The sequence below is a fragment of the Nicotiana tabacum genome, chromosome 22, assembly GCF_000715075.1.
Source record: "Nicotiana tabacum cultivar K326 chromosome 22, ASM71507v2, whole genome shotgun sequence".
Lineage (NCBI taxonomy): Eukaryota > Viridiplantae > Streptophyta > Magnoliopsida > Solanales > Solanaceae > Nicotiana > Nicotiana tabacum.
The window spans coordinates 2,335,157-2,352,574 of record NC_134101.1 but is presented as its reverse complement, the minus strand read 5'-3'; the positions used below and the strand labels follow the sequence as shown (position 1 = coordinate 2,352,574).

Here is a 17,418-nt window from a genome sequence, read left to right as displayed (position 1 = left end):
AAATTAAAACTTATTAGTTTTAAACTTGCGAGAATTTCCCAACAACTATATCCACAATAACATGTGAGTATGTGACAGTTCCGATACATGACAGTACTTGTCTCCCTACCGACAACTCAACTTAACCCTGATTAATGTCTGATTCAGATCTGAAGCTCCTAACCCTGGTTAACTTAACTCTCCATTTTCCAACATCCTGACGTAATAAAAGGCACGTATCTTCGCTTCTCTGCAGTACAAAACACTCGTTACAGTTCTCCTCAGACAAAGAGAAGATTTGTTGCAAGCTACTCAGCCAGTAAAAAAAAATTCCATTTTTGACCTCCGCTCCGTACAGCAATGGCGTCCTCATCATTTCCAGAAGAAGTATTAAAGCACCTGTTCTCGTTTTTAACCTCAGATAAGGACCTGAACAGTATATCCTTAGTGTGCAAATCATGGTACGAGATTGAGAGGCGGTGCAGGAGGAAAGTATTCATAGGAAACTGCTACGCCGTTAGCCCTGAAATTATGATCAGACGGTTCCCTACTGAAGTTAGATCCGTGAAGCTGAAAGGGAAGCCACATTTTGCGGACTTTAATCTAGTACCTGAAGGTTGGGGTGCGTATGTACAACCTTGGATTGCTGCAATGTCGGGGACTTATACTATGCTTGAGGAGATTAGACTTAAGAGAATGGTTGTGAGTGATGAGTCTTTGGAGTTGATTTCTACTTCGTTTGAGCATTTTAAGGTGTTGGTGTTGTTGTCTTGTGAAGGCTTTACTACTGATGGACTTGCTGCAATTGCTGCTAACTGCAGGTCAGATTTCTGTTACGTGTCATTTTTTTGGTATAGTACACGTCAGATTACCTTTTTGGCTTTTTTTAAAAGTTACTGATGAGTATGTTAGTTCTTACCTGGAGAATAAAGTTTTAAACTTTGTGCTTCTGGTAGCTCGTTTGTGGTTGCATTGACTTCAAATTTGAACCTTTTTTTCTGGTCAATGTTGACTCTGTGGTGAGTCCAGGATTTGAACTTATGAGTTCGAGTTCAGGATTTGAACTTATAGGTTGGATTCCGCCACATACCATTTAGTGATTAAGGACAATTTCGAGCCAAAATTGTAACAACGAGGATATTGATGAGCTAAAGTTAGACCGTTTGGCGAAACACAAGGGCAAATTGGACCTTTTACCTTTATCAATCAAGAAAATAACAAAGCTTATATTTTGTCTTTAATTTTTCATTTTACTGAGAATACACTGTAGAGGAATTGATATTTTTTTTAACAGGACAAGGACTTGCATTATTCACTTTTCCTAAATTTACAGAATGAATCATGGTTAAATGTTGCTTGCTCCGTGGGTAATATGGATCTGATTTTCTTACCGTGAAGTTCAAAATCTTTTGTTTGTTTGTTAGTATTTAGTAGGTTCTATGCCTGTGCTGTTACGCGCCTATGTTTAGTTGAGCAGAGAATCAAAAGGTCTTTCATTTGTTCCAGTCAAATTTTCCCTTTTGCATCCCAGTTGTCACTGAAGCTTTATTATGGAAATGCAAACTAGTTGATTTCATAAAAGCATGTAATGCTGAACTTGCTACTCTGTATGTGCTGTTGCACACACAGTGATTAAGTATGCAGTTCATATTTAGAGAAAAGTATCCTCCTTTAGTTAGCTTCCGTTTCTTTATTTATGGTGCTTTGGTTGGAGCCACCGTGTTATATCTGGTCGGGGCTTATAATGGAGTACATCCGCGGTGCTAATACTACTTCAAAAAGGAAAAAAAAAATTGGATGCCACTGTGGTTCAATGTAACATGCTTAATTGGAGAATTTAGGAAACGGAGTACTGGAAATATACTTGTTCTGACAGTTCAATTCTCCTGTGTCTTTTGACTTTTAGATTTTATTCTAGTCCCCTTTCTTGAAATTGTTATTCGGATTCTTTGGACCATATTCTCATGCAACTCACAATGTGCTGCAGAAATCTGAGAGAACTGGACTTGGGAGAAAGTGAAGTGGAGGACCTAAGTAGCGATTGGCTCAGTTATTTTCCTGATAGCTGTACTTCACTGGTTTCACTTAACATTTCTTGTTTGGGTTCTGAGGTCAGCTTCTCAGATCTGGAGCGTCTGATTGCTCGCTCTCCTAATTTGAGGACTCTTCGGCTCAATCATTCTGTTCCCCTTGAGAAGCTTCCTAACCTACTGCTGGGCGCTTCCCAGTTGGCTGAATTTGGGACAGGTGCCTTCTCTTCTGAGGTACAGTCTGATATTTTCTCAAACCTGGAAGAAGCTTTTTCAGGCTGCAAGAGACTTAAAGGCTTGTCTGGATTTTGGGATGTCGTGCCAGCTTACCTTCCAGCTATATATCCAGTTTGCTCCGGACTCACCTCTTTGAATTTAAGCTATGCTACTATTCAAAACCCTGATCTTAGCAAGCTCATAAGTCAGTGTCACAATTTGCAGAGATTGTGGGTATGTTCTAGCTTGCTTTTACTATTGTACTTGTCTCGTGTTCTCGATATTGAAACCATAAACAACTTTTTTTCCGGAGAAAAGAGAGAACATTCTAATAACTCATGTCAATTCTGGTGACGGGAAGGGACAAACAGTTATATGAAAGACATCTATCAATCTGAATTAAATGCTAAAGATTTTTTGATCGGTTCTTTTCATGTGGTTTTGAAGTCTTTCCTGTCAAAGTGGTTCTTTAATTTTTCTTGCTACATGTTTGGTATATCATTGCTAGTGTTTAAAACACTTCAATTTGAATGAATGTGATCGCAGGTACTAGACTACATTGAAGATACTGGTCTTCAGATGCTTGCCGCTTCCTGTAAGGACCTTCAAGAACTTAGGGTGTTTCCTTCTGATCCCTTTGCTCCAGAACCAGATGCTTTACTTACAGAGCAAGGCCTTGTAGCTGTCTCAGATGGCTGCCCTAAGCTCCAGTCGGTTTTATACTTCTGCCGCCAAATGACAAATGCCGCTTTGGTTACTATTGCTAGAAACCGTCCTAACATGACTCGTTTCCGCTTGTGTATTATTGAACCTCGAACTCCTGATTACTTGACTCTTGAACCGCTTGATACTGGTTTTGGGGCAATTGTGGAAGAATGCAAAGAGTTGCAACGGCTTTCTCTTTCTGGCCTCCTTACTGACCGTGTGTTTGAGTACATTGGAACCCATGCTAAAAAGTTAGAGATGCTTTCCATTGCTTTTGCTGGGGATAGTGATCTGGGCCTCCACCATGTGCTATCTGGTTGCGAGAGCCTCAGAAAACTAGAGATCAGAGACTGCCCCTTTGGCGACGATGCTCTTTTGTCTAATGCTGCAAAGCTGGAGAGTATGCGATCCCTTTGGATGTCTTCTTGTTCGGTAAGTTTTGGAGCCTGTAAGCTGCTAGGTCAGAAGCTGCCTAGGCTTAATGTTGAAGTTATAGATGAGAGGGGTCCCCCGGATACACGGCCAGATAGCTGCCCTGTTGATAAACTTTACATTTACCGAACAGTGGCTGGACCAAGGCTTGACATGCCTGATTATGTTTGGACAATGAATGAGGATGCTGCACTGAGGATTACTGAGCCATAAAGCAAAGGGAATTTCACATTAGCTTCTTCAACGGGAGATTGCAGGTATTGCATTTATGTTCTTTATCCTCCCTTATTTGTTTAATCGGGAGTTATGTAGTCGCACTGGTGGTTGAACTGTGACACGGCAGCCAAAATGTGTTTGGTTCAGGAGCTCACATGCTATTCACTTTTGCCTCTTGGCTGAGCTAATTTATAGCATCTACTTATAAGGAGTTTTAAACTCTTTACATGTTGCTGTGTCTCATTGCAAGTAAGAATTATAGTATTCTTTTGAGGGGAAGGGTAGCATGTTCACTGTGTACCTGCTATTTGCAGACTTTTGCATTGTTATTCAGCAATCAGCTATTTTCATTCTCTTTCTTGGTAACTTGTTCTTCTAATGAGATGGTGCCATCATGTAATACTAGTTAAACTAGCCAACGGACTATTTAGTTTCCATGTATAAAATGTCTTTTAGAGAATAAACTTTGTTGAGCCATAAATTCGAGAACATTTCAAGCCTCCCATCCTATTTCAATGGAACATGATGCGGATAGGAATTCCAACTGGTTGGTTAGTTTTTGTTCATCTATAACTCTGGTGTTCATGTTCCAGTAGTTTGTATTACATAGAACTTTTGATTTATAGCTCTGAAATTTGCAACTGGTTTGTTTTGTTTATAGGAGCATTAGCTTTTATGGATATGGAACAAAAAATACTATGATATGCACCAAGTGTAGCATCTGAAAGATTCCAACTTGGGGGGATAGATAAGGAGATTATTGTGGGTATGTTCACTTTTTCAGCATCAAGCTCGGCTTCTTACAAACGCCTGATGACTGGTGAAAACGATGATATTGGGGAAAAAAATGGATCCAATTGCCTAGGCCTCCTCCCTATAGTTGTACCACAGGTGCAAGGTAGATTCCAAAATTTTAAGTCAGGGTATTATTGTGGTCACTAATTTCTTTTTGTAATAATGGTTGTACCACTGTGAGCGAGGGGTACTCAAGATTTTATAGGATAGTTCTATGTTTATTGTTACTTTTTTGACAATAAGTATTAGTGAGTAACACTGCACTTACTAATGGAGATGCACATCCAATCTTGCAGTAGCCACATCCCACATATATAAAGGAGAAGAAAAGAAACTATAAAATAGTGGGAATATTGGCATTTTCTCATGTGATGTAAACGAGAAAAATGGACCAAATAATGACAGGACAAATAGACAGACAACAACATAACAAAGTGGGTCGAGTAGGTACACTGTGGACACTTTTTATTACCACTTACCCGTCAATGCTATGGCTGTCCAACGGGACGATATTTAGCCGGGACAAAATGGGACGGGACAAACGGGACGAAACGGTAGGTCCATCCTGTCCCGTTAACAAACGGGGCGAGACGGACGGTAGGCCCATCCCGTCCCGCTAACAAATGGGACGGGACAGGACGAGACGGGTTCGCGGGCCTTAAGTGCCGTTTTAAAAAAAAAATTATTTAAGCATTGAGTTTGGCAACGGCTATTCTTTTGACAGTGACTAAGTTTTTAAAATTTGCAACAGTTAGTGTTTTGACTTATTTAATAAACTTAAAAATTAAACGGAAATTAGGAAACTAAGTAAAGAATTATAAAATATTAAAACAAAAGACTTGTAATGAAATATTCTAGTAATTATAAATTTATAATAGAGTTATAATTTATTTATTATAATTTCAAGCCATTAAGTAACTAAGTAAGAGTGTAAGACAATTCATAAAAAAATTCAATGCTTAGAGCCTTTTATTTTATTAATAGAACTTTTAAATCTCACATACAAATATAATTCTTTTGAAGAGCACCTAATCTACGCTGCCACCTTCTAGGAAGGGTTCTGTTTAAACTAGGCCTCTTAGTAGCCAATTACAAATTATCATACTATTATTTGTAAGCTCCTATATAATTTCGTTGTAACTTATCTATAAGTTTTCTCGGACATTGTTCTGGAATTGGCAATGTTGATTGATGTTCCATGAGTTCCATGCCGTCATAGCTCCCATTGCTAAGTATCTCATTGTATTCTCCTTCTTTCCTAGTTTCACCACCTGTTGTTTTCATAGATTTATATTTATCAAACATTGATCTAACATAAGAATATATGTTAGCTTGGCAGTCTTCGAGAGATGGTTGTTCATTTTCTTGAATTGCTAAATTCTCATAAATTTTACGAACAAGTCCATTTGTACCTCTTAATTTTAAAGATGGGTTAAGTATAGTAGAAATTAAATAAACTTGGGGAATAGGGAAAAAATACTTTTTAAATTTTGCAATCATTTCATTAATGGCCGGGGCATAAGTTGGATTAATTTTGCAATCATTTCATTAAGCTAGTTGCTGCAGTTGTGTTAGCACTTAGCAGAAGTATTATCTAAGGTGATAGTTAAAATTTTATTAATGAGTCCATAAAAATCAACAATTTGTAGAACAATAGTTGCAATATATGCTCCAGTGTGTTTTGAATCAACAAATTTATAACCAATAATACGTTTTTGCGTGTTCCAGTGATGATTAATCCAATGGCATGTAACAGTTCAATAATCACAACCATTAGGACTACGACCTATATCACATGTGATAGACACTTTACAATCTAAGTGAAAAAATATAGAACGAATATACTGAAGATGTTCGGTTTGAAATTTAAAAATATCATTTTTAACCGTGGTCTTAGGAAAACTTTGAAAAGTAGGATTATAAGTTTCTTGTATATAATGCACAAAGAAAAATAGGATGCGGGACAAGCGGGACGGGACAGGACGAAATGGTCATCCCGTGTCCCGTTTAACATGGGCCCATCCCATTTAGAATTAAGTGGGACGTCCCGCCCGTCCCGTTGGACAGCCTTAGTCAATACTACCTATGCATCTGATTTTATTTCACACATCAAATTATACTGCAGACAGTGCTTGCATCGCTCAGACATTACTCGTTAGTCCTTGGGGGTTGATATCGTTAGTAGGAAAAGCTATTGAAAAAGAATCTATCAATACATGTGTTTATGTCAAATCACATTAATCACATTACTATACTATAATAAAGCAATACATTGTGGTGAAAATACACATTTATTAACCATAATTGGTAGTAATACAAAAAATAATCATACTACCGTGATTTGATGTAATAATATTTTCCAATTGTATGTAAAGTGTTAAATGCAAGCAGTAATTATTGACCAAGAGAATGTACGAGTAAAATTATGCTACAACTGAGCTCGGATTACACCCAATTTTCCAGGCAACGCTGGATAACTATGAACCTGTAATGGTTATATCGTTTGTCACAAGTTGCTGCATAGGCTGCAGTTAATTTACAGTCCATCCACTTACTGTTGGTATCTGTTTTGCAACCCAGGACAGCATTTCCAGCTGAAGACGTTACATTGACCAGATCATGTTTAGTGACATAAATTGAAGGAGATCATACACGCGTAATATTTTTCTTTTCTTTGATACCAAAACTTAAACAAAAACTTTTACATTCATAACCAGCTGCCCTGCTCACAAAACTACTGAATTTTGCTACATTGCGTACTTCCATAGCACTGCTTACATAATAATTCATCACAGCTACTTTTACATCCTCCAGTGTGTCATATGTATATAAAATATCCAGAAAACCCAACATAAGTTCATAAGAATAATGCTACAACCTAACCTCTGTTTTCTCCAAAAATCTCCTTTTGGGTGGGTTTGGGTTGGGGGGAGGGTTGAGGGGTAGCCTAACCTTTTGATCCTTGAAGTGTTTCCAGAATATGTTCTATTCTGTACTTCATGACAGGTTGGCCAGACTTAGTTTTCTTGAACATTTTCTCCCTTAGCCTTTTCCTTCGAGATTCAGCTCTCTGTCTTTCTTCTTTTTTTGCTAGAATAGTGGCCTCTCTCTCCGTCCTTGCCTTCTCTTCCTCCTCCCGTTTCCTCTCATATAGTTCTCTCAGGCTTCGAGCACTATATTTCTGGTTCTTCTTATTTTTGCTATCCACCTTATCAGTTTTTTCAATCTCTTCAGCATCCTGATATAGCAATTGGAATTAGAATAAACACCAACCTCTCATTCCTAGTTCCAATTACTCAATAATGAAGCATGAAAGTAGAGGACAATAACACAACCCAGAGATGTCATAGATCAAAGCATGTTCATACTATATATCAGCTAAGTTGAGCATTTCCCAAATGATTAAGTTCCATAATTACACTACATTCTAAGCCATTTTGAAATGAACTTTAGGTTGTCCACATAAAGCGCATGTCTTCATGCTTTAACCAAATTGAATTAGACTTTGCACAATGTAGAATGAAACAAAAGGAACAAACAAGAAATGGATAATAACAAACCTCTAGTTGTCTTGCACCCTCAGAAGGCTCTCCTTGTTGCTTAACTATCCTCTTATATTTACTCACATATTTGGCGTTCTTATAGAACTCCCTTTGCTTCTCTGCGCAAAATAACAGCGTACAATACATAAGGAATAGTTACACGACAATGGCAGACACATGAGCTTAACAAGGGAACTTCAAGAGGATAAGCATACTGATCAACATTGTGGGCAAACATCCATATATAAGAGTAAAATCTGACATTTATCTCAACTAAAGTAAGAAACTCAGTAACTCCCCTCAGCAGGATAAAAACAAAAACAATTGGGAAATCAGTTAAAAATTCCTCTTGTGCTTTCTATTGTCTACTGCCTATTGAAATTGCATGACACAACACCTCATTAAGCACAAGCAGGAGTATCTATAATCATTAGTGTTGTTCTTAAGCCCTAAAGCGAGGCTCAAAATATGTTGAGCGCTTCGCCTCGCTTTGTGGGCGCTTAAGTGTTGCATCAAGGGTCTAAGCCATACTTTTACTTGCCGCCAATGAGTGTAATCCTAAAAATGCGACACTAAATAATTGATATTTCACTTCATAAATTTTTTTTTGTTGATATTTCACGTTTTTCAATTTCTTTGTCCATATATTTGTTATTCATGCTTATAATTATTAGTCTTAGACTACGTATTTTTACTCTTTCTCTAGTTGCACCTTTTTTCTTTAAAGCCCACGATTTATACGGCCCTTGGACCATTTTTCAGGCCTTAAGAATAAGTTATATAGCATTCAAAGCTAATAATTAGTACCAAAAAAAGGCTAAATTGAGATAAAGCAAAAATTGAGGTTCTTTTTTGGAGAGAAATTTACTTATGATGGCAGGGTTGTAATTATTGCTCTTGGTTTTGGCATTGGCAAATGCTTCCAGTGATAAGCCTCCTCTTCCTCCTAATCTTTGCATATTCTTCTTCACATTCTTCTTCGAATTTGAGCCTTTGCTTTTCTTATTTGTGTCCATCTCACGCGCATCTTTTGCGTCTGCAATTTTCTTCATAACGCTAGAGAGAGAAAGCTCGCCTACTTAAAATTGGTGCTGAATAAACTTCAATCTGAAACCCTAGATTGCAGAGAATGAAGACGAGGGTGATGAATCTCCTACAGAAGGTTTAAGATGGGCTCATCAATTGACCTGCTAATCCAATACGAACCCTTCTAAAATGGAGGCTCACTACTACACTACCTAGTGGGCCAGCCCAAAATATTTGCAGAAATGACACCAAGTAGCCACTCTACAGGGCTACTATTTAGGAATTAGTCAATGTGTCCTGAATTTTAGTTTTCTAGTTTAATTTCAGGACATTTGTGTTATGAATTGTCTTGAAATTAATATTTTTAGTTTAAATTTTTAGGACAAAATAAGTACTGACTAATCTCTTAATAGCAACCCTAAGAATAGTTGTTTGTGTACTTTCCCCAAATATTTTTACCAAGTACAAAAAGACTCGAGGATTTGCACAAATAGGATACTTTTGTGTTGATATTTATGTTCTGTCCCTACTAGTGAGAAATTGACATTTTTAAGTTTAATGAAAAATTGTGCTAGATATAGTTATTTTACCAATTTAAAGAGGTTGGGTAATAAGTGAATTATCTTTATTTTTTTTAAACATAGGAGCAAGAAAAGTCTAACTAGACAAGAGTTCAAACTCATGATGTTGTGGTTCAAATTAGAATTTTTGCCAAGTTTAGCAAACTTCTTTTAAGTTGCATACTATCATAAGTAGTCCCAAAAGTTTGAGATTTCCAATTATACGTAATTGACGAATTTACAAAAACAGAATCTTCATTGCAAGTTTAATAAGTAAGTTACTTGTTAACGTATATGGTAAAAATTTACTCAGCAATGAATGCAAGACATGCGTCTTTCATCCACATATATCACTTAATTAACCATGATTATGTAATATATATTCCCACTTTAATTTTTGATTGATATGGTTCAATTGTTTGGTCCCATTACGCAAATGCGATACGAATTTTAAATTCAGTTAATGTAGTACAGACAAACGCAAGCAAGAGCCATACATTCACCAATTAGTCCCTTTGTAGTGTGTCACCAAACTTACAAGAGCCCGGAGGTAACCATTTGTGTATAGAGTTGGAGCCAAGGTTTCATTTCAGTGGATGTAACAATTACATTCATTGTTCTTTTTGTGGTAATCGATGCAAACTCAGCATATATATGTTATTTAACTATACTTGTTCTGCTTTGTGATACTTTCTGAAGATTTTCACTAAGCAACAGGATAAGCTTTATCGGATGATTATTGCCCATATTCTTTACAGTTAAACGGCCGATCACTAGAAGAAATGAATCAAAATGAAAAAAGGAAAAAACAAGTAGAGGCAGTTGCCTGTTCCATGTAAAAATACACCACTTAGATCAAGCTGAGCATATAATGTCCATTGCCCATGTCATTGGGGATCTTCGCCAGTACCAATCATGCGGGTGTTGTATGAATTACAATGCTTGCATTTGTGGCCAAGAATGTGAAAAAATGCTCTGCCAGTACTATTGCAGTCATTGCAGAGAATTGGAACCTGCAAAGTCAAAGCTCAACCTCTATTATCCAGCTTTTTCCGCATCACAATAAAACATTACCTTCTGGAAAAGAAATTTTTTACCTTCAAAACATCTCAACAAAAGATTTTCTTCTAAAAAAGAAAAATCGAGATAAAACAGTTAAAGACGTGGCCGGATCTGTAAGATAAACATGCATTGCCTTCAGGGACAAATATCTAAGTTCACTCTCAAACTATACCCCACACCTCACCCATTTCTTTCCAATATTCACCGGCAAAGCTCCATGCCAAAACCATCATAACCCCTCCATTTTTGCTAGGTACAAAATAAAGCAGAAGAGAGAAGAAATTTTGCTAAAAGAGGTTCCTATGACTCCAACTCAAGAGCCTGTTGCAATTAAGTTTCTTGCGACTTGTCCCTCCCCCCCCCCCAAAAAAAAAAAGAAGCCTTATGCGCAATTTGCTTTTAAATCTATATGAAAGGAAACACATGAATCCAAAATGAACAGCAACATTTAAATGTAAAGAGAGTACCAAAACAACATTTTACCGACAGGAAAGAGCCGCTTACCTCGTAACGATATTCTTCAGGCATGGCTGTTGCCTCAATCTATACAAAAGAAACTTGATCATCAGTAAACAGTCATAATGTCATAATGTGCTATGGTTTATATCATGCACTAAAGTATTCTGCAATACTTAGACGACAAACATAAGAAGATTATATTGACTAGAAATATTTGCATATGAATAAACATGTCTGCTGTCTGTCCTAACAAAATAAAAAAACATAAAATCAACTAATCATCCAGCTCCAGGAAATGCACTCCTATACGACCTAACAGTGCATGTCTAATGGTGGTAACCACAATTAAGCTGGAGAGAGGAATTACAAAGAATTTAAGTATCCTCTAAAACACAGGAATCCCAAGGACCGAGAAAGCATGATGGACCGCCAGGGAACTGTTTGCCTCAAATCATTGTTAAGTGACTACATTCACAAAGTCTAATCTTCAATTGTTTTATCACCAATCAACAGATCAAAAGTAAAGGTACACCAGAAAGTACCCAAGGGTGTGGTCAATGAAGTAGGAGAACCATGAGATCTCAGGTCCAAATCCCAGCAGAGTCAAGAAAATACTAGGAGACGCTTCCCAAATCCCAACTGCCATAGCCTTGGTGGGTAGAGTTACCCGGTATCTATGCGGATCGTAGTACATCAGGTACATTGTAGAATGTTTTTATTTTTTTTGACAGAGAAACGAAGGAAACGAAGGAGGAATGCAACACGAGGACTTCCCAGGGGGTAACCAGGTACCGATGGAATAGTTAATGTGACACAAGCTAACCTGGACACCACCGTCTCACGCACACACATATAAAAAAATAAAAAATAAAAAAAAATAAAGTGGGATAATATCATCCAAAGTACAAAGTATTTATCACAAATACCCCACTTGATTTCACCTCCCTTCATATACTTTCTTCTACGTTGAAATATCTGAGGTACTTCTAGGCTTTAATGATAGGGAATCAAAATATTTATCACGGATGGTACACCTCCCTTCCTATTTGTGCTTCCTTATTGAAATATCTAAGGTACTTCTAGACTTTAATCACTGCGAACCATAGCATCAAAGCTAGAAGTCACATCTCCCACTACTCCTAAGTAAGAAAAGTAAAAACTACGGAATAAAAAGGGCATCTGTCAAAAGCCCTATTCTCAATTCAACACGGCCAAGAGTTTTATGTCCAATTACTGGAGGGTTTAGAAACCCTGCAAGTTGCAAAAGCTTTCTGGAATAACAATTTAGCACATATCCAACAGTAAGATAATTTTGGTGATTGCTGCACCAGGCTTACATCCCAACCAGTTTTCAACAGCCATCGACAGATTGGCACAATTTACTAAATCAACATGAAATCTTCTAAGGAATTTCCAGAATTTAATCCCTAATATCAATGTACCAAGACCATTTTCCCTCTAGTATATCCTATCTATCTATATAACTATACTTTTATGTTCTCATATCATGCCATTTCACATAATGGTAACTTCTAATATATGTCTAACTCGAAGCAGACATGAAGCCAAGGTCTTCTTCTCCGTTTTCCCCGCATTCTTCTTAATAGTCCTTCTGAAATTCTGCAAGTGCACTGCAGAGTATTTCGTTTAGAATCAGTTACATCTATCCCTAGTCACATTTCATCTAAACTTAGTCCTACGAACTTCCGAGTTAATATCTTATTTTAACATCAAATCTAAGAAGGGGAGCCTTGGCATAACTGGTAAAATTGTCGTCATGTGACCAGGAGGTCACGGGTTTAAGCCGTGGAAACAACCTCTTGTAGAAATGCAGGGTAAGGCTGCGTACAATACACCCTTGTGGTCCGGCCCTTCCCCCGATCCTACATATATCAGGAGCTTAATGCACCGGGCTGCCCTTTTTTTTTAACATCAAATCTAACTAATTACTAACATTAGATCTCCAGACCAATACCTAATGCTTGATCACTAGTTGCGCATTTGTTAGCATACTTACTGTGCTATGTCAACAGGTTTCAAGGGTGATCCCAAAAGTCTTACAACAAAATGCACGTTATTGCCAAATGAAATCGGACTCCACAAACTATAATTCAATATCAGATATACCATCAAAGACCCATTGTAACATAGACAACCATAAGAAATAACTTCTAAAATATAAACTTGATACAACTTAATTTTCTACAGAGGAAGAATCAAAAGTCAAACCAAGTTTTAAATGATTTGTCTTCCACTGTCGCAGAATATGAATTAGCTATCAAAAGATTTTGGAGGACTAAAATTCTAAAAAAGTAATACACCTATTTCAGAAGCAAAAGCACAAAACAAAGTTATAATGTGACGGGACAAAAGATTTTTCCTTGGATATGCTTGTGCCACTTTCTCCACTTCCCAATCAGTTCAGAAGAACAACGAGAGAATCTCATAATTGATGCTCATCTGGTGGCTTTCCCTGAGATGTAATGCAATCTACAAAGGACTTGTTGAATAAAGGGAGGCAAAAAAAAAGTTTCATTTCATTTACAAGGAAGAAAGAGGAAAGTAAGAAGCCAAATGAAGAAAAGGAAGTGTAACTATGTTTCTCTAATCTTATTTCCTTAAAATAAAGGTTTGAGCTTCAACTTAATTTTGAGACAAAACCCAATAAGGCAAAACACTGTTAGACCAAATCAACTTCAGTCGAGAAAAATGTTAGGGAGAAAAAGGACTGACTTAGATTTCTGTCTTTCAACCTTTTGTCAGTTTAAACTATATCAGCACTTGTGTTTCTTCTTTTGGGTGGGGAGGGGATGGCGTGGAGCCTGTGCATATATACCCATTCCTTTTCGTGGATGTATGAATAGTAGATATTCCTTGTAACAATTTACAAAATAAGATTTATGGATGAGCTTTGCACAGACAATAACTGAAAATTAAACAACATTATACCTCCAGATCTAATCTTTCCCAAGTTCCGGACATGTTGAGCACTGACTTAGAGCATATAGGGCAGCGATACCTATACAGAAAGGAAAGATGATTCCACTATGCATTTTATCCCAAAACCAGCGCAGGCTGACTGGTTTGCAGAAACAGAAGCAAAATAATTGTGTTATGCATAAACTTTACTGGTTCTGATGGATCATCTCAGTGTAGCATTCCATATGCATCGTATGTCCACACTTCATAATTGTGGTGCCTTTGACTGAGTCAAAAAGAAACTGGACCAGCCCAAAAGTTCAGTATTAGGGTATTGATCCAAACAAACCCATATGGCAAGTTAAGGCAGTGAAAGCCAAATGAAGTGCGGACTCAAACCTCATAACAGATGGGACAATGGTTCTTCATTGAGTTCTCCACGCATAAGTGATTATCACACAGATCCACTGAATAGCATGATCCTGTTGCAGAAACAATATCACGAGAATTGCTAAAAAGGAAGTATACCTGATTTAGAGCATCAGATAAATAAAGGAACAAAATTTTGTGAATAGGATTCAACATTCGTTCATTTCAATGTCTTCAATTCCAGCATATATGCAGACATATGTATGAAGTCTTACCAACATAAGTTTGTCAAAACTTCATGCATGTAACTTGGGAAACATCAAGTGAAAGCCAAGGGGGATGGTTTACTACAAACCAAAGAACACTTATTAGGTGACCTCACTACAGGAGTAAGTTGGCGTTCAGGTTTTTGCCTTTATTATGACCAAGGTTTATTAATCGCTCAACTTTTCACAGACTTACAACCAAAATTCGTACTTTGTCAACATCTGACATGAAACATGTGTCTTCCCACCTCAGAAGGTTTACAGGACATCCTGACGTGAAACCGTTTTACTTGAACATGCTTAATTTACATAAATGTGTTTTGTCCTCTATCCTTTCACAAAGACATGCCTAACCAGAACATTCCACAAAAATAATTATAAAGATTGGGAAGTCAAAAGAAACTTGAGAACTTGACCTCCAATCATTAACAATCTCCTCTAGACATGGACCAACCAATGAATCAAGAGAGAGGGAGAGGGAGAGGATTCAGCCGTATAATATGACAAGTTTCCTCAGATGCCTAATCTTATTCTGTTAGGCTGAGCAGCTATAGTTGTTTGACTTCCATTTCTTATTGGCTAGGAGTTGGTTTACTTCAGTGATACAGAAGTGCATAGAGTAAATAGTCAGCTTTGAGATGGTAGATGTAAACGGCAGTAAAATAAGAAGTATACAAGATCAACCTTCCTGTTCAGAGGATAACCCTTTACTACAATATAAGATATGCTATTCAAGGATTTAACAGAAAGGGCTTCGAGAAGCAGAATTCAAAAAGGAACTGTTAGAAAGAGATAATCTCCACCATTAATAATTTAAAGGAAAAATATCCATCCATGTTAGTGCAAGGAAGTCAATAATAGCAGCCAAACAACTAAGGCGAAGATGGCGTACCACATTTCCTGCAGTGGAAGAAGTTTTCTCGACCACCCACCCTGTATATAATCAATAGTCTATAAGCATCACACATGATAGATATATTTTGTTTAGATAGAACGAGTAAGAGAAGTGTTAGGGCAGAATGGAGGTTGAATACAATATTATCTAGTTTATCACCTGCAAATTCCACAGTCATCACAGTGAAATTGCCCCTTCGTTGTCTACAAGAAAAGAAAACTACTTATGATATAAATGCATCAAATGAATTAAATATTAACAGACCAATCCAATTTTCAGAGACAATTAAAAATAGTAGCATTACATCGTCATCGTAAAATCTACAGATTTCACAGTAGTACTCCCCAAATTTGATGTCACACTTTGAACAGATCCCAGCAACCTATTCAGCAGAAGCAAGCAAAAAGTTATCCCCCACCAAAGTGGCCGAAATGTCCATTACTCGAGACACTCAAAGGATAGACAAGTGTAGCAACAGAGCTTAGCAAAACCTGTTGTTCAGTGTCGCATACAGCACAAACAACCTGTAACCCAAAAAAAATGAATCCAACTCAGTCCCTGTAAAAATGGAAAACCCAGAAAGCGTCATGAACTAAAACCTTCTCTCTAAAGAAATCAATAAATGAGCTAGACTCATACTTGTTTAACATCGTGGCGCACAAGTTCGTGACGTTCCTTGGGGTTGCTCAAAGCGCTCTGATCCCAACAAACACAAAACTTTAGTAAAATCCACTACACAGTATATAAAGCGATCAGCAAGGGGTGACAGGGGAAGGTAAGGTTGATGTTGTACAGTTTGTAACATGTAAGTATCAATTAATGAGGCACCAGACCATTAAAGAAAGCACCTCATTATTAAGGAGACTGAGTTACAAAGTTAGAAAGTAATTTGGATTTTGAGCTCAAAAGAGAATACATGAGTTTTTTAGTGATTGTCCCCCATTTCCTAATAAAAATACTTGTCCACACATGTGATAAATGGAAATTGAGTTTATAGATATCATGGATGGATTTGGACCTGCGACTCAATTCAATTTTATTTGGGACAGTTAATTAGCAGAAGAACATATATTTAAGACTAACTGTTTAGGTTTTTTTTCAGATAAGAAGTTTGTTCCACTTCCAAATAGGAGTAACACAAACCTTGGCATCGTTGTGGCAGTGACGGCAAGTGAAAATTTCATTGCAGCAAGGAGCTCGGAGTTTACATCGTCGCCGATAATGTTCACATCTATTAATTTAATAAAAATAAAATAATAAAATCATTGTACAAATTGGACAGAGACACAAAATGTATCGTAATAATCTATGTACCCGTAAAGCATTTTGCCGAAGTCTTCTCTGGAACTATTGTTATCATCGTGATCGTCTTGTTCAGCCGGAGCCGGCGGCGGCTGATTAACGACAAAATTGTTACCGTCTTCCATGTAGAAGGTTCCAGAAGGACCTTTGGATTATGAGAGTACAGTATAGCTGTGGACCTCCAGGTGAAACCTGTTACGTGTGGGCAATATAGAAGAAAAAAGGTGATAATGTAGAGTATGTATCAAGGGATAAGGTCAAAATTAGGGGTGAAATTCAAAAATAAGTCCTATTTACCTGGGGTAATTGAAAAAAGCCTGAAAAGTAATTAAAATTTAATCACTATTTATGTAAATATAAATTTGAAAAAAAATACTTTTTAAAATTCGAAAAATATTTCGGTATAATACATTGGAGTTCGAATTCTTTACATGTTAACTTACAGCATAATATACCGGAGTTCAAGCATAATATATTGATCTAACATAATATATTGGAAGTCCATACACAAGTGCGTTAATCTTCAATATATTATGCTAGAATTTTTCGTGTTACAGCAAAATAGTGGTTATTTTTTAATGACTTTGCAAACGCTAATTATTTTTCAACTATCAATCCAAAAACTGGCTAACCCGTGCTATTTTT

General features: G+C 37.0%; 3 protein-coding genes across 3 annotated transcripts; 1 reads left to right on the top strand and 2 right to left on the bottom strand.

Annotated features, from left to right (window-relative positions):
• The first annotated feature begins 224 nt into the window (after positions 1–224).
• On the top strand, positions 225–4,646 carry LOC107770213 (protein TRANSPORT INHIBITOR RESPONSE 1). The gene is made up of 4 exons (XM_075244008.1): positions 225–800; positions 1,967–2,459; positions 2,772–3,619; positions 4,240–4,646. Exons 1-3 carry the CDS (start codon positions 340–342, stop codon positions 3,573–3,575), a joined length of 1,758 nt encoding a protein of 585 aa, XP_075100109.1. The 5' UTR covers positions 225–339; the 3' UTR covers positions 3,576–3,619; positions 4,240–4,646.
• Positions 4,647–7,022: 2,376 nt separating this feature from the next.
• LOC107770202 (uncharacterized) lies at positions 7,023–9,110 on the bottom strand. The gene is made up of 3 exons (XM_016589483.2): positions 8,784–9,110; positions 7,934–8,034; positions 7,023–7,611 (listed from the first exon to the last, which is right to left on the bottom strand). The coding sequence occupies exons 1-3, from the start codon at positions 8,965–8,967 to the stop codon at positions 7,321–7,323; spliced, it is 576 nt and encodes a 191-aa protein (XP_016444969.1). The 5' UTR covers positions 8,968–9,110; the 3' UTR covers positions 7,023–7,320.
• A 948-nt stretch (positions 9,111–10,058) lies between these two features.
• Positions 10,059–16,997, bottom strand: LOC107770191 (E3 ubiquitin-protein ligase MIEL1). The gene is made up of 12 exons (XM_016589474.2): positions 16,786–16,997; positions 16,615–16,702; positions 16,111–16,167; positions 15,963–15,995; positions 15,776–15,853; positions 15,631–15,674; positions 15,469–15,509; positions 14,341–14,423; positions 14,152–14,243; positions 13,972–14,041; positions 11,068–11,106; positions 10,059–10,514 (listed from the first exon to the last, which is right to left on the bottom strand). The coding sequence occupies exons 1-12, from the start codon at positions 16,896–16,898 to the stop codon at positions 10,389–10,391; spliced, it is 864 nt and encodes a 287-aa protein (XP_016444960.1). The 5' UTR covers positions 16,899–16,997; the 3' UTR covers positions 10,059–10,388.
• Between the last annotated feature and the right edge of the window lie 421 nt (positions 16,998–17,418).

Coding starts and splice junctions, on each gene's coding strand:
- LOC107770213 (XM_075244008.1), top strand. CDS start 340: ATGGCGTCCTCATCATTTCCAGAAGAAGTATTAAAGCACCTGTTCTCG. Junction 801..1,966: donor GCAATTGCTGCTAACTGCAG/GTCAGATTTCTG, acceptor AATGTGCTGCAG/AAATCTGAGAGAACTGGACT. Junction 2,460..2,771: donor ACAATTTGCAGAGATTGTGG/GTATGTTCTAGC, acceptor ATGTGATCGCAG/GTACTAGACTACATTGAAGA.
- LOC107770202 (XM_016589483.2), bottom strand. CDS start 8,967: ATGAAGAAAATTGCAGACGCAAAAGATGCGCGTGAGATGGACACAAAT. Junction 8,035..8,783: donor TTACAACCCTGCCATCATAA/GTAAATTTCTCT, acceptor TATTTTGCGCAG/AGAAGCAAAGGGAGTTCTAT. Junction 7,612..7,933: donor AGGGTGCAAGACAACTAGAG/GTTTGTTATTAT, acceptor TTGCTATATCAG/GATGCTGAAGAGATTGAAAA.
- LOC107770191 (XM_016589474.2), bottom strand. CDS start 16,898: ATGGAAGACGGTAACAATTTTGTCGTTAATCAGCCGCCGCCGGCTCCG. Junction 14,244..14,340: donor ATTGTCCCATCTGTTATGAG/GTTTGAGTCCGC, acceptor GGGCTGGTCCAG/TTTCTTTTTGACTCAGTCAA. Junction 10,515..11,067: donor CTGAAGAATATCGTTACGAG/GTAAGCGGCTCT, acceptor TTGACTTTGCAG/GTTCCAATTCTCTGCAATGA.